General features: G+C 37.4%; 1 protein-coding gene across 1 annotated transcript in view; it reads right to left on the bottom strand.

Annotated features, from left to right (window-relative positions):
• Positions 1–24,797, bottom strand: part of Sol1 (CUB domain-containing protein Sol1) — a gene marked incomplete at its 5' end in the record, with an annotated part of 234,184 nt that overhangs the window by 3,112 nt on the left and 206,275 nt on the right. Inside the window, 3 exons of the mRNA XM_018503456.1 lie at positions 3,723–3,970; positions 7,826–8,033; positions 20,794–20,984. Of these exons, the coding sequence (XP_018358958.1) occupies positions 3,723–3,970; positions 7,826–8,033; positions 20,794–20,984 (647 nt within the window). The remainder of the gene's footprint in view (positions 1–3,722; positions 3,971–7,825; positions 8,034–20,793; positions 20,985–24,797) is intronic.

The raw sequence follows: 24,797 nt of genomic DNA, 5'->3' as shown, positions 1-24,797 counted from the left end.
ATAAAATCATTCGTCATCATTATTACAGTAATATAGACGCGTCGAATAAGCCTAATTTCATCGAAATCGGAGATGAAAGTCGCATTTTGAATAATTTACCTGTCTCTCTGAGTAACGAACACCACTAATGCTAATTCTATAATGAGTCGATAATCAAAAGTAATCGGTAACGTTTCGTACTGTTGACTATTGGTCAACTTCACTGATAAAATTATCGACTTAGGATTATCGACTTGTTATAGAATCAACATTAACGAATACAGAGCAACCGTGGCACTTTTACCCCAACAACCATGGCACTTTTTACCCCAACAAGTCACGTAAACTTTGCGGCATTGTTATTAAAAAACTATAATAGAAATAACAATTCTAATAATCACACTGTTAAAACAATAGAATAAGATTAATAAATACACTTATTTAATATATCTAGGTGCAAAAATGATCCCTTCAGACCAAAATAACTGCGGCGCTAATATCTTACTTTTGGCTCTCAAACACATGGGCACATCCGTGCAAGTTTCCTGACGGTTATTAGGCAGTAACGAACTGTGTGACATAAGATTCTTGCTCTTAGTTGACGAACTGTGTGGCGAAATTTTCTAGTGAATGCCTTATTACCGAGATACAAGGGGTGGACCTTTTTCCCCGGGGACCTTTACTCCCCGGTCTACCCTATGTAAAATTACTTTAAATTGAACAAATAATTACTCAAAAATCTAATTTCGCTTAAGAGTGTGGCATATTCACCCCACTTACCTTATAATAATAAATATGATTTATATGGGATAATGTCGCAATTTTGGATTCTGAATGCAACTATAAAAAAAAATGATTTAAATCTTCATACTTGTGATACCAAATTTTTAGACAAGACATATATGCCTTTCTTAAACAATATCTAATTTATATTTTTAACAATATTATGATTTGTGACATTATAGAGAATACTAATGTTGCTTTTCTATATTTTAATCTCATCCGTTTTTAAATTCTAACTTTGCCTTTAAAGATCAATCAATCGACTGGCACCATCCAGCAGTTTAACTGGCATGGGATTACATGGGAGAGTGGTGGATCTCCTCACGACTAATTTATACTAATTTATTTCATCGTTTTTTATTGTAATACGATACTGAAGATGGTAGCTAAAATATTAGCTGAAACGTCTATTATATATGTATATATATATATATATGTTTGTAAGATTGAATTTATGTAATAATAGCGCGCAATTACTACAGCGCCAATTCCCATTAGCTCTTTATTTTCATTTATTTATTTGCAAATTAATATGATTTAATTTCTACCCGAAACAAAAAAGATAGTTTTAGATATGTCTTATAAATCTGTTCTATTCGATTGCAAATGTTGTTTTATGTTAAAAAATATTTCTATTCAAATATAATTTGCATGAATTTTGATTGTATGTTTTCTCGCTTCCGCGACGTTCAATCTGTGATAGTAATGATGAGTGAACGGGAGCCTTAATTTTTCCTTCAAAAATCAAGATGTTTTATATTACTTATTGACTCATTTCGCATTTCCTTTTTCTTTTCTTCAGAAAATGCATCCCGAGCTTTTTCATTGCCCATTCTATCATTATCAAATTTGATGATAACAACCTATTTACCAAACTAATAGCGAATCTTGTTACACTGGTTTGTTCATTATGCAATCTCACGTTGGTTCCTGCAGACAAATATTGCAAAGTTGACGATACAATCTAGAATATTGAAATTGTTGCTATATAATCTTGCGCCTTGCGGATGAGGAAAGTGGGACGCGACATTATCGTTGATTGCCTATAGGTATGCGTCACATCCGGCCGAGTCCTATTTGCAATTTGTTTTGCGACAATGGCGGGCAATTTTATTAGTCCGCGTATGCCGGAACCGTTGTGACAAAAATTCATATTATCTGATTTTATCGAATCAATTTCTCAAACATCGCGTAATAAATAAAATTTAATTTTGCATAATTGTACAATACTCGCAGTGCAACAATGTTCGGAAAAAAGCAAGTCGAATAATATTATTACAGAATTAAAACGAAAAACTCTCTCTCTCTCTCTTCTCTTTTAGAGATGATGCATGACACAGTTTCAAAGAAAAATTATTAGCAGAATCGATACATTCGATTGATCGGATCAGTAGAGAATGATATATAATGTGTTACACGATTCATACATTTTATACGTTTCGATCGTACAATCCCGTTGAGTTTGCACATTTTTCTGTTCTGCAATTGTTACCACTCTAGAACGGCATTTAAACGACGACCGAATGCTCGAAGATGTATTTCGAGCTATTAAGCCCAGAGGCACCAGGGCTACTCCAACCATTGGGCGTGCAACAATGCTCCAAGTTGTAACAAAAGTTTCACGAATCCGAGGTATTCGACCCCGTTTGCCAGCGCGAAACGAGTGAATAACGGGCTTCTCTCCGCGCAATTCGATTTGACGAAACGGGCTAAAGTACACCGCCTTAATTCATTCTGCCTGCGCTACCTTTTCCAGGCCGCTTCTATCCATTTACGTTGCCGCGCGCGTGACTTTTCGCCTCCTCGAGAAAACGAGAATGCGAATGAACGGATCTCCGTACAATTCAGAATAGATCCCTTCTACGGGGTTTTTACCGGCCTCTCTTGTCGGGCTTTCCTTTATGTTACAAAAGACTCAATTATTTTCTAGAATATCCGCTGATGTTTTTTACAACGTGCGCGTATGTACAGCAAGAAAGAAGAATCAAGTGAAATAACTGTAATAGAAATTGCGAACAAGACATTTAAATAGCTAGAACATGATGACTCCATCATGTGGTCATAGTTGTCTACGAAATGTACAAGTTAGAACTGTTAAGAGAAACAAGACTTCGTTCGATTGAGTTTTCAGAGATCATATTAATTCTATACAAAACTCATCGTATTCCAAAAATTATATTAAGTCTAGAATTCAGTTAAATTCAAATATGTTGTACTTTTAACTATAATGTTGCAGGCAAATCTTTTCTCTTTGACAGATTTCTTTCTCCCAAAGCTTTGAAAAAGAAAAGATTTCTTTCCCTCGCGCGAGATTCTGTATATCGTGTCTTTCAGAAAAAATCTTTATTCATCTGCCATTTCAACTATTTACTTGATATATTTATGTCAGAATTAAAATGGGATATTTACATGATAATGTGAAACATTGCGCTCTCTCTTGTAAATACGAAGGATATAACGAATATTGCATGATATATCTATCTATTGCAGTTATGTAACTCTACACCACGGTTCACATTTTTCCATTTCCAATATCCATCGTAAATAATTGTATCATTGAAAAAGAACGAAATGTATGAACTTGAATGCTTTAAAAAATTGTACAGATATGAACTTACATGATAAAAAATAAATTTAACACTTTAGAGAGAGAGAGTTGGAATCAGGATCGTATTGCAATTTTTTAATTATATATCGCATTTTCCATGATCGTATTATTGAAAGATAGATAATAAATTCCAAATATACACATATTTGCTAAAAGTAAATAATATAGCAAGAACAATTTTGCGTGTAGTATAAGAAGAATTTTCTTGACAAGACGCATTTTCTGTTGTACCTGATCAGACTCTTGAGTTACATGGTGTTATGATTTAAAAAAAAATCAGGAGCTACCTGCGTAGGTATAAAGCAGAGAGCGTCGTGATATAATTAATTAACTAATTTCACGAAAGCCTCACCGTGCCGTGCCGATCCGTTGCTTGCAGGTATCTTCATCGTGTAATTTTCTTCCTCGTCCAGGAACACGTAACTGGCATTAAAGCCCGTGGCGTCGAGACGATCGTTACTCTTGAACGTAACGCGGAAGAACTTCCTCTCGCTGTAAACGTCGAATTCTTTCAGCTGACCACAGTGCCTCGGATACTTGCGATCTCTGGTCATATAGTTTGAGAATTCGACATAATCGCTCGCTGATATAGCTTCGCACCTGGAAAATTCCACTTTAATGATTTAACTTTTACTTTGTAAATGGAGTAAAGCTAATTATTGATGATTCATTTCATTAATCGTTCACAAAAATTTGATATTGACAATATTGTAATCAATATACTACATAACTGTATACGGGATATAAAGTACGTAATATCGATTGTAAATTTTGCTCACTGCTAATATTTATCATAGAGATAATCTCAGCGATAAAGATAAAAGAGGAAAGCGTAGATTGTATTGTTTTCAGTAAGGGGAAGCACAATTTATTTTACAGTCTAAACATTCAAAATTAATCAACGCTTTATATTAATATTTATATTACATTTATCGAAGCAAATGAATGGTGAATTTTATGGCGCACACATTGTTTGTAATTACAAATATTTATTCGAGAGAATGCATTTTCTATCGTTCGTGAATGCACATATTTTTATAATTATTTTTTATATTATAATTCCCTTAAATATACAAAAGTATTATTATAATAACAATATTAAGTGTATCATAATGAAATATAATACTATAAAATATATCCATTTTTATCACATTACGACAAAAGCTTTTCAATTGTATTTCAACTTTCGTGTCAAGTTACGAGAATTGCATTTTCAATAAATTTAAACAAAACATTGCAATAAAACGTAGACCTTCTCTCTCTCTCTCTCTCTCTCTCGTTTCTTTCTACTCTGTATTAGGGTATATCAAGTAAAATAAATATACCAATTTTCAATGAATTAATAAGATTAAGATTTGAGTAGTTAAATGACTCACTTAATTTCTCTTGCAAGTTCTGATAGTTCAGAAACTTTATTAGACATGCATTTCATTAAAGAAGTAATTTATATCTATCATATTCATTATCTCTTACCTCAAGATTTACTTTCCGTTTTTTATATTCATGTAAAAATCAATTTTTGACAGAGTACACGTGTCAATTGTATATATTTGAAAATACGAAAACATTAAGATAATGAATTATTAAGCATTTGAACTGGCAACAGCTATTCAGTTACGCAAATAGTTTACGTCTTTCCTTCAAAATACATTTTATGACATATGTACTATATATACATATATATAGGGAGAATTGACCATATGGGAGAGTTGAACTACTTCAAATTTCTCGTTCAAATTTCGTGCCAAGTGTACGGTTATCAAGCTGGCAACTATTTGTTATGTTTCGAGAAATGTTAAATCAAAATGGCATAATCCATACGTCGCGGTTTGACAACTGCTTGGTCTGAAATTTGAATGAGATATTTGAAGTGGTTCAACTCTCTCGCATATGGTCAAGTCTCCCAGCCTCTCCCATATATGTATTTTATACCTATATATAGATGTGTGTGTGTGTGTGTGTGTGTGTGTGTGTATCACATATATAATGGGTCACAAAAAGATTGCAACATCTTTTTTTTATGCGTTTCGGAACTCAGTCTTGCTCGTAGAGCGATTGAACGTACATGGTTAGATCCATAAGTAAGAGGACCAATTGCTCCGGTGAGCCGATTGCATTCCGAAATCCATTGAAAAAAAGTGTTGCAACCTTTCTGTGATCCACTGTACACTTAATAGAAAATGGAGTAGCAAAAAATTTCAATATCTATTTCCGGTTAAAATATCGATAAAATTTGGATAATTTTTCTTAACGGTCTCAGCTATCTCTCAGTAATAAATTGCGTTTATAATTTTCTCGTCGGCAGTATTTCATAATTAATAGCCTATTATTCGCAGCATTCTAATGCAAGTATTATGTAAAGTATAGAAATTACACGAGAAATATTAGCAAGATTCAATCTTCTACCTAATAATAGTAATTTTACTTGTTTCAACAATATTAATACATTCGTTAATACTTTAACAAGACGTCGCGTTTCATTTAAGGAGAACGAGAAGCTATCACATTGTTGTCATACAAAATGCATATTGTGAGTAGCATAATAATATTCTATTACCACCTCATCGAGTATAATTAAGGACGACTGGGGTAGTGTTGCCTGGCAGATAAATAGAGATGATAAGTAAGATTTATGCGGCCATCCAGTTGTTAAGTGGCGACACATCCATGGCGAGATAAATAATATATCGTAGCGAAAAGAAATATTGATGTATGAGCGATGGGGCTATTATCGGAGTGGGAAATATATTATACAGGGAATAGCATGCGCATGCAAGAATGTGAGAGAGAGAGAAAGAGAGAGAGTCCGCACTAGTTGGTCCTATGACATAAATGGCAATTCAGATAATAGATCATCATTTCCCGGCGTGGTTTCTTGAGCACGAGCATAACCCAAAGCGTCTCGAGAACTGTTTACCGATGGTCAGATTTACGGCCGAGTATGCATCTTTTTCCGGTGCTCCTCGTCGCGTCTTGCCTCGCATCACCGGGCCGTGCCGTGTCGACGCTGGTAAAATACATCCACGAGTAAAGCATCGAAGGGGCATTTCGTTCAATCGAACTCTCGTTTCGTAGCTTGGGGGTTGGCGATATTTACGATTACCGTTTTCCGAAGTAGGGAAAAAGGGCAAATCTTCCCACGCGCGATCCGGCCGCGGAAGCTGACGTGATCGCGATAAATAGCGCGGCGAGACAGCCGATGTCGACCGTTGTGGAATTATTAATTTATAAAGCAAGTCGCGTTACCAACCGATCGACCGACCGAGAGCGACAACACGAAACGGCGAATTCCGCTCCGATGTTCCTTCGTCGCAATACACGTTGTGGCGCCTGGTCGTGGCGCCGTGTGCGACAAACGAGCGTACGCCGCGTTGTTATAAAATTCGACAGAAATTGGCGAAACATGATTAATTAGCGGCTTCCGGTAATGAACGTAGCGTTACGTTGCTGCCGGAATATTGATGGTCCTGCGATTTAATACGACCCAATTAGGAGCAGCTATCGTATGACCCCAGCACACCGATCCTCCCTCTCGCCATCGGTCGTTTCTCGACCAGCACCCTTCCTGTTATACCGTTCCTCTTTATTTTTCGTGCAGTAGCATGTATAGCAGTTATGGCTCTATCTCTTTCTGTACATCTGTCTACCTTGTTCGCTTTTAATGTGCGCGGATCTTGCGCTATATCGTTATATTATTTTCTAACACCTTATATTTCTTGTTACATCGAATAATGGGTAATATGCTCGTTAATAACAGTATGCGGCGTGGTTGACACGTAATTGCCTCTGTTTCTCAGGTATTGATGGTTGCTGAACCTTCATCAGGGCTCCCTTCGTGTTTCAATAAGTAGCTGAGAACTTGGATGCAGTTTGATATAACGAGCCATCCCAACTCCTGTAATGGTTTAGAATTGAGAAGCGCTATCGATTCACCTTCACGGAAAGATTCTAAATTTGTTTAAGGCGGTCGCGTTGTGTCTATTGAATCTTATATGAGACCAAGTTTTCTGATACAATTTACTTCAGAGTCCACGTAAACTATCATAAACTTGATGACGCACGTTTATGATTCTAGGGTTAAATCTGATATTGTATTGTATAAACGCATCGTCTGGTTCTTTCGACGTTATGGAAACTCCAGGTAATATCAATTTAATTCATTATCGAAGTACCTGAAGTGTAAACGTTTCATTATTTATTAACTGCGATTTTTGCGTTAGCACAATTATTATTATTATCTCCTTTTAATTTATCTTCTTTTCTCATTCACAAATATTATTATTCGCGTTAATTAATTTTCATTTCTCATTATTATTATATATGCTCTCACTCGTCAGACGTTAATCATCGCAATTTTGATGTTATTTAAAATTGGTCATATTATCAAGCTGTACCGCATTTTTTAAATCTTTCGAAAAAGCAATGTGAAAGGATTTGCTCGTCCATTGGACTTACGGTAGCACTCCCTCAACGTCGAAGAAGTGAAAATGAAGGTGAACCCGTTCGTTAGATTGACCATTGAAGAAGTAGTAGCATTCCGTGGCACGAGGATACAGCCCAGGGTAATTTGGCGACGTGAATGTACCGTTCCGGGTCTCGTTGCTGTTGAAAACAAAGGCACACGGATACTGCCCCTCCTGCCGACCTGTCGTTATACCAAAGTCTGAAACAATAAAGTGTATTTGTAAGTGCACTGAAACTTGAACGGGTCGATATTCATGCGAGCAATAAAGTGACTCGAAAGCATCTCTTTCTCGTATTTTGACGATTTCTCTCTTTCAACTATTCTTTGGTTGTTCGAACGTTATAAGATTATCACCGTGTTTATCAGAGAGGAAAAGAAAGAGAGAGAAAAAAATTGATTCAATTTATGGTACTCCAACAGCGTGAAAAAGGGCACGAATTTTCTCGTTGTTTTTTCGTCATCACAATTTATTATCCGCGCACACTTCATTATTACAGAGGCGTTTATAATCCCTCGAGCAGCTTAATAAATATTGACATGCACTAATGGCTGGCTGCGCAACGTAATACAAATCATTGGCAGTACAATTGTGACATTGTAATACGCCCGAGAAATATGAATAATATCGAAGTAATTACTAATGTATTATTAATCGACAGCTTCAATGCAGACAGCGTCGAAATCGAATATTAAAGCGCGAGTTTCGGTCCGCTCGTGCGTGTAAAGCCTTCCCCGCAATACTCCTATAATTACCTCGATATAAAGCTTGTGACAATGCCTCTTATGCTAGATGGTTTGATGATAATAATATCTGAAGATACTTATTGGTTGTGCCATTAGGGTTACCAACGAGGATTTTAAACCGAATTATTAGGTTTTCAAGAATTTTGTCCGATGTTCGGTTGACAAATAGAACTGTCATGTGTACGGTTTGTAAGACCATGGATAAAAATAACGATTTTATTTCTAAAGCCTCTAGTACATAAAGTATCACTTACATTTAGATTTTTTTCACTTTTTGGAAGATAAGTTACTCCTTTAGTTATTATTTAACTAAACCCTTACCCTACAAAATACATTTTGATGCCTCATCCATACAGACGGGGGTCACTAGATTCGTCCGTTTTTTTCACCTATTCAGAATGAAAAAATCTCTAAAAATTCATCAACATACTTTCAACTTTTTAGAATAAATATTGGAACTTCATTTTGGAAAGTAATAAAATGTAATATAATTTATAATTACAGAAAGACTCAAAAAAACTTGCACGAACAGAAATCGCTCGGTCATTAGTAATCTATCTTGTAGGGTTACCACAAAAATTTAAGGACAAAAAAATAATTAAACATGCTTTCATCAAAAAACTGTACTATGTTACTGTAGCTATACTATGTCTCTACTCTCAGGCTTTGTTATAATAGTAACTGGGGAAACAATTATAATACATTTTAAAATACAAATCACTCCCACAGCCTTTTATTACAATTTCTTTTATTTACATTTTAAAATAATTTTTAAAAAGTAGTCGAATGATAAAAAAGTAATTTATTATTAAAATTATCTTACCAGGTGATAAACTTACAACTATAATGAGTAGTCTGCACTTGTCCAAGCAAATGAACAGATGAACGAGACTGTGCGTGTTGGCGCAATGGTCTTTATGGTCAGATTCGATCATGTATTCGCCGTGTGATGGAGTATCGATCGCGAGTAGGGAAATATCAGTTAGTAAGATTGTTATTCCTAATTAATTTTTTGTTCGACAGAATAAAGTCGATTTTTCTCAATTTTATGTTACATCAAGAAAAAAAATTGTCACACATTCCATCGCTCGCGCGAACGCACAACTTGATTTTTTTTAAATTCTGCCAAATTGTGTAAAGAACCGAGCTTATGCTTTCAATCGATCAGGTTTTACTGGACAAGAATTGGTAGACACCAGAGGATCAATCAATTGCCTTATTCGAGCGAAAAATAGCTATGTGGACTATCCAATATAACGTCGAACACGAATTGCCGCACACTGCTATACCGAATTGCATTTAATTCCACTTTTTTGCCACAAAAAATTATTTCACTTTACACCCTTTTTTTTTTTAATCGCGTCAATACTGTTCGATGTAGTTGAATTTGTTCAGGACTGATCCCTCGCTGTCCCTCGCGAGTCGCGACGAGCAAATCGAATGGCACCTCGGACCAGCGCGGCGGGACGTAAAATAATTGAATAACTCCTTGCAAACATTCCAAGCGTTCGTCGTTGGCGCGACTTGGAGGCACCTCTTTCTTCCCCGATCCTCTCGGCCGATTAAAATTGCTCGACAGAAGCGGCCGAAACCTCATTACGGACGACTCAATTAACTTCGATCGCGACGGACGCCCTAGAGCGACGGCTGCTACGGAGCGCGGATGGTCTAGAAAAGATCGGTGTTTCCTTCCGCCGCGCCGGGAAACTTCCTGAAAAGTGATTTCCATTCTTCGTAGCCTCTTCGTATTCTCTTGTTGAAAAAGTATCCGATGGTTTCAACGACATCGTCGACAGGTGTCTTATCGACTCGCACGCAGAATGTTTCCAGCAGTGGACGCGGAAGAGAGTAGAGGAAAGGAGAGTATATGTTAATTACGAGATTGGCCCCGTTGTCACACAGGCCCCGTTTCAAACGACTCGCGGTGCGGTTGCAGTTACTGTAGAACTCCTCTTGCGAGTTCCTAAAGTGCGGTACACCGCTCTACGAGAGTACGGGCCAAGTTTCCTCCAGGCTGTAAACATCGAGTAATAAGCTTTCGCGAGACTTTTGCGCTTAGTTAGCTACATTTGTTATGGTCACCATGTACGCAGTCTGTCTGCTTACTCGCTCTCTTGCTGCGGCTGGCTTGTTGGAGGAAGAAGAGGAAGAAGAAGAAGAAAAACAAGAAGAAGAAGAAGAAGAAGAAGAAGAGTACAACGAGTCGGCCTCCGGGGAAAAAAGTGTGAAAATGTTTGAAAAGCGTTGCGAGTATGCTACTGCAGCAGCTGAGGTTAGCTCAGGAATCATCTCGCTTAGTTGTTACCTTTCCCTTTTAACGCACTTTGTGATCGTATTGTCCCTTTCATCGTCGCCAGCGTTGCCAACTCATGCAAGATCTTGTGAGACTGTCTGCTTCATATTCATAAGAAGTAATATTAAAATTCACACAGTCTTAACCAGAAATTGCGAATAATACATAGAAATTGGGACTCAATTTGAATGAAGTCAGAATTTAGACGATTTTGGAAAATCAATCTATAAATATACCTTTTCTTTGAATATTTATGTCCTTACAAGTAAATCTCGTCACTAAAATGGTGTCCCGAAGAGATGGAAAAATTGTGTTCAAATACCGTGCAACAAAGTTACTACCTGTAATTTTTCAATACCACATAGAACAAATGTAATAATCTACAGCCTTTTCATATCGCGTTTCTCCACGCCTGCAATCGGAGCAACGTTTCATGTTTCAAACGTTTGATGTATATAAAAAAAACTCTGTAAATCCTTTTTATTTATGGGACGTAAAATGGTTGTAAAATTTCGTATTGTAAAAAATACTGTATGAAAAAGAAAACAAAAATTTATTTTTTTATTTACAGTAACGATATTAATTCGCGCAAATGTAAAGTTTTTATTTGCATCAAATGCAGGAGTGCGTAAAACTTGTCATTGATAGACCAAATGTTATTATTTAGTTTTATAATTACTTGGTCCTTGCATTTAGAATTAATACGTTCTATGAAAATCGAATACATATAATTCCAATCGAATTTCCAATTAAATCGAAACTGTATTCGATGATCCATGTGAGCCTATAATAAATATAGATAATTGTCTCTATTACTGTGTGTCTGTTCCTATTAGTATGCCTTTGTATCTACACGAGTCATAAAGAAAACTAACACAAATAAATAAGAAAAAGTTTTTTTTTATCAAGTTTAATTAAAAAATTATTAACGATGTATACAATATCAAAGATAATATTTTATTTTTTATCTATTTTAAAGTATAGAATAAACATTTTTTCGAAGGATATGATGAGGAATTTATACAAGTCCAGTAATACTGCAAGATTTTAAGCTTGTCCCTACTAGTGTGCTCTATATTGAAACTGAGAGCGTCGGGTTATGAATGTACATTAAAATTATAAGTATAATTAAAATAACGATTTATACAATATTAATTTAAATAATTAGCTTACATGTATTATTTGTTTTAGTAACTATGTGTTGAAATAAGTCATGATGATAGGCATACAAATTAAGGACAATTAAGGACAATAGAGTCATCAGCCCTAATTAGAGGGCGCATTAATAGGAACCATCTTTTTAATCTAAAAAAATGTTACTATCTGTAATTTTTCGTAATTAATGAATTTCTTGGTTACCTTTAATTTTTAAGTAACTATATATTGTGAAATCGAGCTTTAGTGTCTTTAAGCTATCTTGCTCACTACTGTATTAATTATTTAATATTGTAGCTTTAATTTGGTCTGCTTGAAACCAATATCGATATTTCAATTATTTCTTTTTCTTATAATACCTTTTTAATCTAAAAAAGTATTAATATTTTGTAATATTTTTGATAAAAATTAAAAAAAATTTATTTCAAAGATATTACAAAATATTAAAATTTTTTAGATTAAAAAAATATTATAAGAAAAAGAAATAATTGAAATATCAATATTGATTTCAAAAGCAGACAAAATTAAAGCTACAATATTTAATAATTAATTCAGTAGTGAATAAGTTAGCTTACAAAGACCCTAAAGTCCAGTTTCACAATATATGGTTACTTAAAGATTAAAGGTAACCAAGAAATTTACTACCATGAATGATTTTCATCGATGAATCTGTTGGTAATCTTTAATCTTTACGTAATCATATATTGTGTGAACGGTCCTAATATTACTGAGAGCCTACAGTGTTACCCTATATACAGTACGTAATATTTTTATTTTCGGAGAAGAAATTATTCGGCTGCAATTAATGTTCTGGCGCGTTCGTCGTGATTTTTATTGTTACGAGGTCGTAAAAAGACCTCGTAAAAAGCTCCTTGACGGCGGTGGCGCGCCATACCATGCGCACTATCGAGATATCGCAAGCGTTTAGCATCCGCGACATAATGCTACTGTACGAGCTAAACTCAGGAGCGCTCTGAATATGTGTGTCCGCATACATTGTCCCGAATACTTCCGGTTTCTCGTGGTGCACTAACATATCTCGGAAAACAACGGTTGGTTGCTCTTTCTCTTTTCCGCATACCATTTGCAGTATAATGTTCGAACGACCCCCTCTCTCCTTTCTATCTCTTTCATCTTTCTTCCGCGTCCCGTTTTCTTCCGTATCCCTCGTAACTAAGTAATACCTCGATTTACGTAACACGATACAATGGCAACGGTATTCGCAGCGCAGCATTCGCGAAGATTTTAATCAGACGAGCGTGATATGAGTGTATGATGCGTCAGGCGAATGCTTGCTTGGCGAATTAAGCATAGAATTCAGTGGCGCATCGCTGTATCTAAGTCGCGCAATCTAGACGATTTGTGTGGTTTTCCATAATGCAAAACAGAAATTAATTAATTTCGCTTTTGCTTGACACGAGAGAGAAATAGAAAAATTAAAATTATGTAGCAACTGCGGTAGAAGGTGCAGCTACTACCTGGTATCTCAAATTATGAGTTTATTGAAAGGCGAATTATAGGAAAATATTCATAGCGAAAAATATTCATGCGAAAATATTCCCAATAGAATTGGAAGATGCAACAAAAATGCATCGTACAATGCCAGCAACGCCGTGCATTAGCCAATTTCGATTAAGGGAGCTTAATAAAATTTTCCACTGAAATTATGATGGACGCGTTTATTAAAATTCGATAAAACTACATTAAACGCCTATCAACAATCGTGACAAATAACAAAGCAAATGTCTCTTTTATAAATATCTTGCACAATCGTGTAATGATTTATCATTCATACCTGCAACGTCGTTACTATCAATACATTCCGCACTTGCAACTCCAATCTAATCAACAACATGTATACAGATAGAAAAAAATGACGAGATCAGCAAGATTCGAATGCGACACAATTTCGCTGATTCATTGAGAATGAAATGCTCTGCGCATGTAATTAGCAGTAGGACAAACAGATCGCAACATCCGTGTGCTATGGTATCTGGCTTTTAATAGAATTTACCGTCTCCGATGATTGGGTATAGTGCAAATATTTGTAAATTATATGTTTCCACACTAACGCAATGTGGAATAATCGAGAGTATTGCTAAATCAGCTGCTTATTATCGATGCGGATACTGATTACGGTTGAAATTATCATTCACTACTACTACGCCTACGATACGATACGGTATATTGTGTCAGATGTGTGTAGAGTTTGGCTTGAAAATGCGAAAATTGGCATATTCTAATAGACGTTTCTGTCGCGAACATTGAAATGGTAAATTATTATAATTATACATGTACATTGTACATACATACGTTAGAAAGATATATGGTATACATACTCGTATGTGCTGTGTGCGAAAAAATGAGAAAGTGACAAATCCCATTACGTAACACAGTATTCAACGTTCTTACGGGATTTTTGCAGCATATATTCTATCTGCGCAATCAATGGAAGTGACTGATGCGTGCGCGAGCTATGCATGTAATTCCTTAATGCAGCGGGTCGCGCGCGTTTCTGGTTTCTGTCGCACAATTTGTCTCTCGCGTAGGGATCGTCCGTTGAATTTCGACGTCAGAATCGGATATTTATGACACGGTCACGCTTCGCTTTATGACATTTCCCGATAGCTCGCGACGGGTAACGCGCGGTTAAGGGCATCGCCGGATAACGCGTGTTACGTTCGATCGGACATGCCCGCGATCCGATATTCATTTGCGGCGTCTGGAACAGCACGTTACAGAACGTTATTCCGATATCGAGCGTAGAAATATATATATGTATGTAACGTATCATTAAATTCAAAAATGATGAGTACTGAATTATTCCGCTATTCTGCTTTGGCTCTTTGGAAAGAAAATAAAATTGCATTTATTTCCTTCTTATTTTTTCGCGAGTCTTCGCTATCAAATAGATTAAATTTGCATCTAAATGTTCATAATTTCCATTCCGACCGCTATTGGGAAAGAGGAGCGTACCTGTTTTGTACATCAACTTTATTATACGGATAGCGTGTACTCGAGCTAAGAAAGGACTCGAAGAAAGTTGCGCGCAACAATTACTCACTTGTTAAGCGTACCTCTAATAAGCAAGAAGCTTGATTTACTGGGTGCTCCAAGCATCTTGCATTTTTTCCCGACTGCAAATTCCTTGGAAAATTTAGAGTTCATTTCTCATTGTCCGCCTTTACAACTTGAAGAATTTTCAATGTTAGATCCACTACTCTCGGTACTACTAAATTCTATATTAAGATTTTAACAAAGATACAAATTCAGATCAAACAGCAAAAAAATACTTGGTTAAAGGGACACCTTGTATATACCAAAAGTATATAAGCAAAGTCAGAGAAAAACAAAGAGAGAGATTAGCTAAACGCGTAATGGCAAAACATTTGTCTTAATCAAATCTATACCGCGAAAAACGAGGATTTATTAAATTATTACAATATATAAAGAGTTGGTAATAAATGTAATGTTTCTTTCGCTAGAATGTTGTTTTCCACTGTATATTTGCGAAAGTAGCTAAATTTATTTTCAATCGGGCAAGCGTTGAGCGAGACATTTTAATATATTATAATTTAATCGATCAGTTATTCATCCGCGCGATAGGAACTCTGTCAGATATGCGAGTTGCGTAACTGCAACGCGCCGTTCAAATTATGAATTGGCTGATTTTATTTCGATGATTACCAGCAACGTGCCAGAAAATATAAACTGCCTCGTCGGATTGAGTGCATTACGATATGGAGAGTAAATAAATCAATATTACTAAGTTTCCAAATGATATTATTACATATAGCGACATAGAGGGCATAAATAAATGAATTTTCCGAAATGTTCTTGTGAATTACCGAGATCGATGCGATAGTGGATCACCGATGTTTATATTACCAACGCGAATCATTGAATTAATGTCCACGAGCAAATAGTTGCCCGCGATGGTTCTTTAATGTTCATTAAATATTTAGTAAAACGAACGTTATTTAACGATGAATTATCCGCACAATTTCAACATTCAAATTTAATGATTGCAATAATTTATCTTTCATCAGGTTCGAGAGGGTATAATATTAATAATACCGCTTTGTGTTTTCGTTAGGTCTGGTATGGTTTCTCATACGGTCGCCGGTGACATCATCCTGAATTAAAGTCCCATATTGTTTCGTTTGGCTGGCAATGGCGCGATGGTTGCAGCTTTTTCTACTTGTATCACCGGCGTCTCGCGTTTCAGCGTAGGGTTTTCATTTTGAAATGACCTCACTCTACGCTCGACCTGCTCTTTTTTCCAGTCGCGTCGTTTGTTTCACGCTTGCAACAAGCAATGTCCCCCCGATTACGTGAGGTGTGGGGCGGAGGGGGAGGAGGGGTTAAAGTAACGAGAACGTCGCGTTTGTCCACGCTTTGTACATTTCTACGGAAATTACAGGATATTTGAACCCCGCGTGACGTACGTTTCGCCCTGCAGTTTGACGAAAATGCCAACAACAAAACTGACGATCAATTGCGCGAATTAACTGTGTGTAATGAGCTACCAATTATATATTTAATAGCTCAGATATACTCGTATTTGTCCGCGCGATATAAAAGTTATTCAACATTTTCAAGTGATTTAGTGAAACCTGATTATTAATTGCCAACGTTTCGCGCTTGTTCAAGTACTTGTAACTTATGCAACGAAATTTACATCCGTAAACAAACTTCTGCCTAAGCACTGTTTTGTGTTCGCGCAAAAAGAAGCTCTAAATTTCGTGGCGACGTTAAACCAGGTACTCTGCATAACTATGCACCGGATGCTGCAGATATTATAACTACGCATGCTGCTACACGTTGAAGGAGCAAACATGGATCAACAATTCCGCCATGTTTGTTGTTGGACAACGCTGTGCCTCCAACTTTTGGTATCACGGGATTGTGTGTCGGTCGAGCGAATCTCGAAGTAAGCCGGCGAGTTACACGGTAGACGGGAAACCTATTTTGTTTCGCCAGACTGGTTCCGCGATTGAGATTCACGCACAGCGTCTACTATAGTCAACAGCGCTTCGGGTTTCGTTCGTATACCGGTATTCGCAGCGTACCGGAGCGTAGGATCCAATAAAATGGTACGTTTAGTTGCCCGTTACTCCGATAAAGCCTAGTCGAGACGGCCTACGGTATCAATTTTTCAAGGTTGCCGTCGTTGCCGAGACTTGTTCGAGAGAATTTCTTCGCTCTGCCCCACGGTACGAGTATACGAGCTTCTTCCTTCCTTCCGATATCAAAGCGGATATGCACGGGTGTAACTCGTGCAGAAACCAACGAAGCTCTATCACTGTTTTGTGAATTTACAACGTACAAACGTATGCCATCGATCATCTTTTCGATCTTTGATGTAAATTAGCAGTTTTACAAAGATAATATCTTGTTGGTGCAAACGGGAAGAAATCGCTCGTACGTAGTTATGTAAAAATACGAAACGTACGTACATGTGTGCTCGCGACTATATACGTGAAAGCGATCAAAGCGAGTGGAAGGCAAGAGAGAGAGAGAGAGAGAGAAAAGGATGGTAAACGAGCTCTCGTTTCTTTTTTTCCTAGTACACGTGGCGTATCCGTAAAATTGATAAAGTTTCGCGAGAACTTTTATAATACCCGGCCATGGAAGAATGTTCAAGTATATACGAGCTGGCAATTTATGTTGCGCCAGATCGCGTCGCTCTGTCCCGAACCCGAAGTCGGCCATGGCACGAAGGGCACGAAGGGATCGCCTCGAGCCGTTGTATGTATCATACGACACGGATGCACGCAGACTGTTTATCACACTTTCGAGGGGGTATAACCGTCGTTAAAATCGTCCTGCGATCTACATTACAAAAGATTCGCTACCGTCTCGCAGTAGTCGTAGTTCGGCACCGTGCGCGTATCCGAGAGAGCATTCGGCCGCCCCTTCGTCGAGCTTCCTTCCTTCCTTCCTGGTCCTGTCTCGGCCGGACTCCTCCCAACTTTGCAATTGTAATCAACGATAACGATTCCGGCACCTCGTTCTACTATTCGCGCGAAATAACTCTCGAAATGCAAAACGGTCCTGTTTCAAGGTGGTATTTAAAGCGTTGTCCGTAAACTCGTCTTTTGTTTTTTGGTTTTTTTTTCTCTCTCTTTGGCCTATTACTTCCTGGCGCAGGTTTGCGTCAGAATTGTACAGTTTTATGCGCGAAACCTCTGCGAGTCGCATGTGTTTCAAATATCTTAATGGTCAGTAACTACGTGCATTTTACTGACGTATGTTATTTTAGATTCGTTTAAAAAGTTTAGCGGCTAATGGATGACCAAAGTTGGCGAGTCGACCGAATGAGTCGACGTAGCACACTTCCCGCTGTATGACTTGACGCAACAATACGACGTACGACGTGCACCCGTATCAACTTTGCTGAGTTCGTCGGAAATATTGCGTCGAAACTCCGAGGAAGTTCGAAAGCGGAATACGCCAGGTTACACTAAAGCGTTGCTGCTAATACGGCTGTAAGTTTCATACGTTTGATACCGGCGCGACGCGTATGGATATACGTATGTACAAAGCGTCAGACAAACACGGAACGCTCTATATGTGTGTGTGTGGGCATGTATATGGTTGGATGTCGAAGCGCGACGACGCCGACGACGACGTTGTTTTCCAAAAGCTCCGTCCTACTTCTTCGTCGACGATGGATTCGTAAATCCGTCACCGTCTCGCCCGACGAGTCGAGTTCTCTCACTAGTCACGTCGTGAGGAATATGTCGCTCGCTAACTGCCAACGCTGCCATCGTTGCTGTCGACGATATTTGGAACGTTCGACCGAATTCCGAAACTTCCGGTCGATGTCCTTTGGCGCGCGTCGCCTCGTGACTAAACGACTGCGAATCGACGTAGCGATAAGTTTCCGCGAGAAAGGTCGATGGATTGACGCGACACCGTCCAAACACATAGTATGGTGGTGGTGGTGGTACGTCTCGTCTGCTAGGAAATATGGTACGATCGACGATCGAAAATACGGTGAGGAAAATAGATTTTCGCGTTATTATCGCACAAAGTGTTCGCACCGAGAGACAAACTCGCTTTTTAGAGGGGGAGCCTAATTTACCATCGTGGCGGAAGACGAGACTAATTGCAAGAAGGGCGGGTTACACCGAGTAGACGTCATAAATCTCGCGTCCTTCGCGTTTGCAATGGCGTGTTTGTCGTTATGGTGTAATTCGCGATTATCCGCCTGCCATTGTCGCCGTGACGTCGATTATAACGACGAAGAGCGAGAAATTTGTCTGCTGGATGTTGCGACTTCTCTCTCTCTCTCTCTAACAATGCCATAATTACTAGTTTCAAGCGTAAGTAAATGTATATATATATATATATATACGTACAGCGTCGCATAGGGAAAATGTATCGCGCGACTCGGTTGACACGCACGTATCAGTCTGAGATGACATCAGCTTTCTCCTCCACCCCCCCCCCCCCAAGGAAATGTTCTAGTCAGAGCATAGAATGTTATTCCTGCAGGACCGGCGGGTCCTCCTTTCTAAGACGCGCGTCATATCGATTCGTTGTCGAGAACATGGTTGTGCTTGTGACAGTTCGGGAGTGAGATCCGTGTCTAGTTTCCTGCGAGAAGGGAGGGATTGCGAATCTCTTCTTGGTGTCCGTTCCAGTTCGATTGCCGAATGCCTACTTCGATTTGCGAGAGCAACCCCGTCTTTTTCGAGGATCCTCCGAAGTCTATTTATGTGGGCCCCGAAGAACGTACCCGCATCCCTTAGCACGATAATTCAGCGGCGAAGTTTCAAAGACGGGAGAGAGGGTGAAGTGCGGAGAAGAGAGAGGTAGGTACGTCCCGCTCGTAAAAATTAAACTCAAACTTGCCGTTAACATTCATAATACGGAGCCGCGGAGCGACTTTGCCGGAACTTCGCCGCCGTATCTCTTTCCACCGTTGCAAAATAGGTCAGGATCCATTTTGCCGCGTTTCAATTATGCGATAGCGCGCGAACTTTCGACTCTGCTCGATAGTAGCCGGAGGACGATAAAATACTCGGTATAATCGAGCGATATTCATCCCTTAACTGACGCGCCACGACAAAGTTATCCCCCTCTACCTGCTTGATATTTGAGACAGATTGTTTGCCTCCGTTTGCCGCTCGTGCGCCCGTTAACTTTTGTCAGTAGGTATACAGTCTTGGCGAGAGATGCTCTCTCTGACTTTCTTACGTTAAGGTATATATATATATATATCCCCGAACGATTCTCGGTAAGATGAACACACTTTGCGATCCATTTGTTCCGTTAGTTCCGTTACTGGATGCCAGCGCGTGTGCACTATGTGCGCTACAATCCGAACTCACCTGTGGGTGATAAACGGCGAAACGTGGCGAGACGCATTGCTATCGCGATAGAATGCTCGGCGGAAATTGAAATTTTGACGGGACATAGGTGCTCATAGGAGAAAAGCCCGGAATACGGCTCCGTGCCCCATCCACGAATATATAAGATCGTACGTCATGGCCTGATCTTGCGCCGCGAACACGTTCCATGTCGATAAGTTATTCTCGATGATCCCCGTCGTCCATCTCGACCGGAACATTCCCAATCGATTTACGGGAAGACAATATACGTGTAAATCTACGCGCGTCTCGCGCGCGCAAACGGAAGATTTCTATTTAAAAGATTCACCACATTGAATCATCGCGAGGAAATACACTCTTTTCTTACTCGATCGTTATAAGCTTATTAATCGATCCTTATTATCGATGTGTTACGCACACTTACTTTCCATGAAAGTGTATGTCGCTTTGAAGCCTCTCGAATGGCGAGATGACGTTAGTCCCTGAAACTCCAAGGAAAGCCGCGGACCGTTGCTCATGATAGGTCGCGGTGGTATATCTCCGCAGAATGAATCTATTTTGTCCTTCTTTCCATCTATATTCACGAATGCCACCAATGAATCGACCCCCTCGCAACTGTAATAAAAAAATCATATATTTATAATGCATTTCCCTTGGGTGTCATTTTTTACAAATATATATGTATACATATTATATTTGCAAAATTAATCATTTTATTTGTTTCAAGTGCATATCTACGGTTGAAATACAACCAAAATTTGATACTTTCGAGCGCGATAATTATTGCACGGAGAACCAACCATTTCCATATAATTTCAATAATTACAATAATTATAGATAAAGTATCTCTCACCTCTTGCACGATCAATTTATTACGTATAATATTCTACGTAATATATATATATAATGATATTAAAAAGTAAAGAGAAAAAATATAAAATATAAAAAAAGAAAAAAAATATGTGCATATTCAGAAATTTATGTATAATCGTAGGATAATTTTTAATAAAATATGCGATATCTCACGCGACGTTAATCATTTGGTTTAAAAACTTTATGGACTGCGTCACAACGCAGTCGTGTCAGCGTTGCTGCGATGTGTAGCCTTCGTTACGCGTCACGAAATAATATTCGATAGGAAAAACTTTTCATTTCCCCTCGACAAAAGATGCTCCGCGCTACCGAGGGGACTCGTATTTCCATTTCTGATTTCACATCCCGTTAGAACACAAGGAACAGGAATCAAGATGTATTTGTCCCGGTACGCGCATCGGAGTGTGTACTGCAACACGTTGCACGTTGTCCAATTTTATATTCTGTGCTTACGACGTCGCTAGCGAACTTTGAACGATAACTCGACACCGAGTTGACATTCTCGAGTCTGGACTTTCGTTTCGCAAACTCTTGACACGAGAACTCGCTGTCGTCCCTCGCGAAAATTATCCGTTACAATCTAGTCGTCGGGTTGGAAATACCAAATAATTGCAATCAGTCATAATCGACTTAAAACTACCAATTTCACTTATGCATAACATGTTTATTGAGATAGAGAATCTCATATTAAAAATGAAAATGTACATACATGTATAATATTTAAAATATTTACAATAAAGTAAAATAGAGATATTATGAGAGAGAGAGAGAGAGAGAGAGAAGTGCAGTTTTTATTGAATATTTTTATATTCAATAAAATGCGTTTGCGATTGCTGGATCAAATATTCAAATAGATACATAAAGTCTACATTGCCTTTATCAATAAATATGCTGCAAGTGCTATTTCACAGAAAATTCCTCCAAAAATAATTAAAATTATATTTGTAAAGCTGCTATGTATTATATATAATATAAGCTATATTACTGATTTCTCTCGCTCGCGTTCTCTCTCTTTCTCTTTAAAATATATTTAGAAATATAATATTAAAAACACAGATACGTTGCATTAAATTTTTATTTGATTTAATAACAAATTCAATAGTGAACTAGTCAAAGTAAACATGATATGTATAATATTGCCAAGTACATACTCAACGAGAGATTTATTTACAAAGAAAATAATTTTGAGAACGAGAAAATAATTTTGACGTAAACTGCGTATGTTTTGAACATACGCAGTTTACGTCAAGTATATAATTACAAAACTTTCATAAATTGTCGAAAAACAATGTCCATCCTGTTTATTATTATTATTTTTTTGTTGTTGACAAAATGATATGGCAAGCTTTAAAGAAACAATCGTGTTAAACTCATTTTCACGTGAAAGTAGCCTCGTCCTCTTGCAGCGTGTAGCGTTTGAGCATTCCTATTATATTCCTCTTCCTATTTGAGCTCAACGTGCCGTGGTTTACTGTATCATAATTACGCAATTGTCCTGCGGGCACAATCCACAATGGATGGCTTTTAACCAACCAATTTACAATTCGCAAGACATAGCGAGAGAGAATCAATATAATGTATAATAAAGAATATTATTTGCCCATGCACACAAGGCCTACGTGCGTGATCATGTGCAGTGATTTCGTACATGAGCAAATTTGTGTAGTATTACTGCATGAATGGGCAACCATACGCTCGGAAAATTTCGACCAATCTACTCGGATGATTGGAAGAAAACTAGATGGAAAAATCAGATGACGATGCGACACGGCTGTTCTTCAACGGACGTCTATTCAGAAGAAATCATCTTATTTGAATGCACTCGTGTTTTCTACATGCATTATGAGTAGGTATCATATATATTACAGAACGTCCGTCCTGTGTCTTATGAATAAATACGATAATGCTTGCGTTACTTTAAGGTAATGTACTTTTATAAAACAACACATGACAAAAACATTTTTAATATGATACATCATAATATTGACGCGTTCATATTTTTAAAAAATATTAGGTTTTTTCAAGTCTATTAGGTATATATATATATATGTACGAGTATACACCTAATGTACATATATACACTGTTAGAAACGTTCTTAAATTTCATTAACTTTTAATGTACATTGGTGAATGAAGTTTAATTTCTCTGTAACTGAAAGGACTATTAATGCACATGTTAATGAGATTTAAGTTTACAGTAACTGAAAAATTAAGTGTAATGAAATTTAATATACTTTTCATTTATGGATATAAATGACATTTAATTAATCGTAATTGAAATAACTATTAATGTACATATTAATGAAATTTATTGTACTTTTACATTTACGAATATTAATAATATTTTAATTAAGCCTAATACTATTAACGCTTAACGCATACGTTTACGTTTCTTACATGTCATTAACGTAAATTACTTTTCAGTTACAGATTTCGTACTTTTCATTAACGTGTAAATTAATTTCTATAATAATGTGTTCTTTAATTTCAATACACACGTTCATCACATTTAAGACTACTGTAATTTAGTTTTTATTTACATCATTCATTACATTTAATTTCGTGCATAACCACATGCTTCCGTTACATGTTAATTAAAATTCATTGAGAAATTTCTAACAGCGTATATATATACTCTCTAAATCTGAATAAGTGAATAGTCACTAATTATCCAGTAGTATGCTTGGTACTGATAATCAGTGAAGTTCAACTAAAAAAGGAAAAACGTTTGAGCATTATATAACTAAAATACTGATATTTGCACGTTAATTTCAATTTTCCAATACCATATTCATTGAATTTAAGCACTAAAACAAGGTTAGTTAGATCACATAATAAAAATTAACTAGGTTAGAGATCTCACATTTAATTCACTGATTACCAGTGGCATACTTGGCACTGATTATCCATTGATTCAGATTTAGAGAGTATAAAATTCATTAAGTATAATTATATTAATATAATGTATATAAATTTATTTGAAGCTTTGCCATTCTTCACATTACTGTCATAAAGAGAAAAGCAATACATTGTGACAGTCAAATTATTCATGCACATGCATTATATCGATATCGTGTAGCTCTCCCGAAGTTTATTTAATCACAACTATCATTTCAACGATAGAGAAGCTCTTGTGATCACCGCAGAATGGACAAGTGCAGACGCTTATGAGCAATGAGGAAAGTACCACTCAAACGTCAGTTCAACAGTACGCACGAGCCCTAATTAAATCGTATTTAAGATCAGCTACGTGGAAAATGAATGAGAGGAGATAAGTGATCGCAGCGAGTGCAATTGTCGGCGAACCCGCAGTGGTTGTATCACATCGGTTTCCCGAGATTTCCTATGCTGAACTGTGTCTCTTCTCGGCCAGGTTCTTCCTTCAATCTCTACGCTCTCGGAATCGATCTCCGCTATTTGGAACTTGGAGGTATCCTCGAAAGCTTGGTCAGATTTTTCAGAATAAGAATCTTTTGTCGGATTTAAATAAAATTTCTTACACTCGGAGGCGGCGACTTATCGATTCGCCATGTGTAGAGTTGGACAACTTGATTG

This window comes from Trachymyrmex cornetzi, unplaced genomic scaffold (genome assembly GCF_001594075.2).
Source record: "Trachymyrmex cornetzi isolate Tcor2-1 unplaced genomic scaffold, Tcor1.1 scaffold157, whole genome shotgun sequence".
Lineage (NCBI taxonomy): Eukaryota > Metazoa > Arthropoda > Insecta > Hymenoptera > Formicidae > Trachymyrmex > Trachymyrmex cornetzi.
This window is presented reverse-complemented; position numbering and strand designations above follow the sequence as displayed.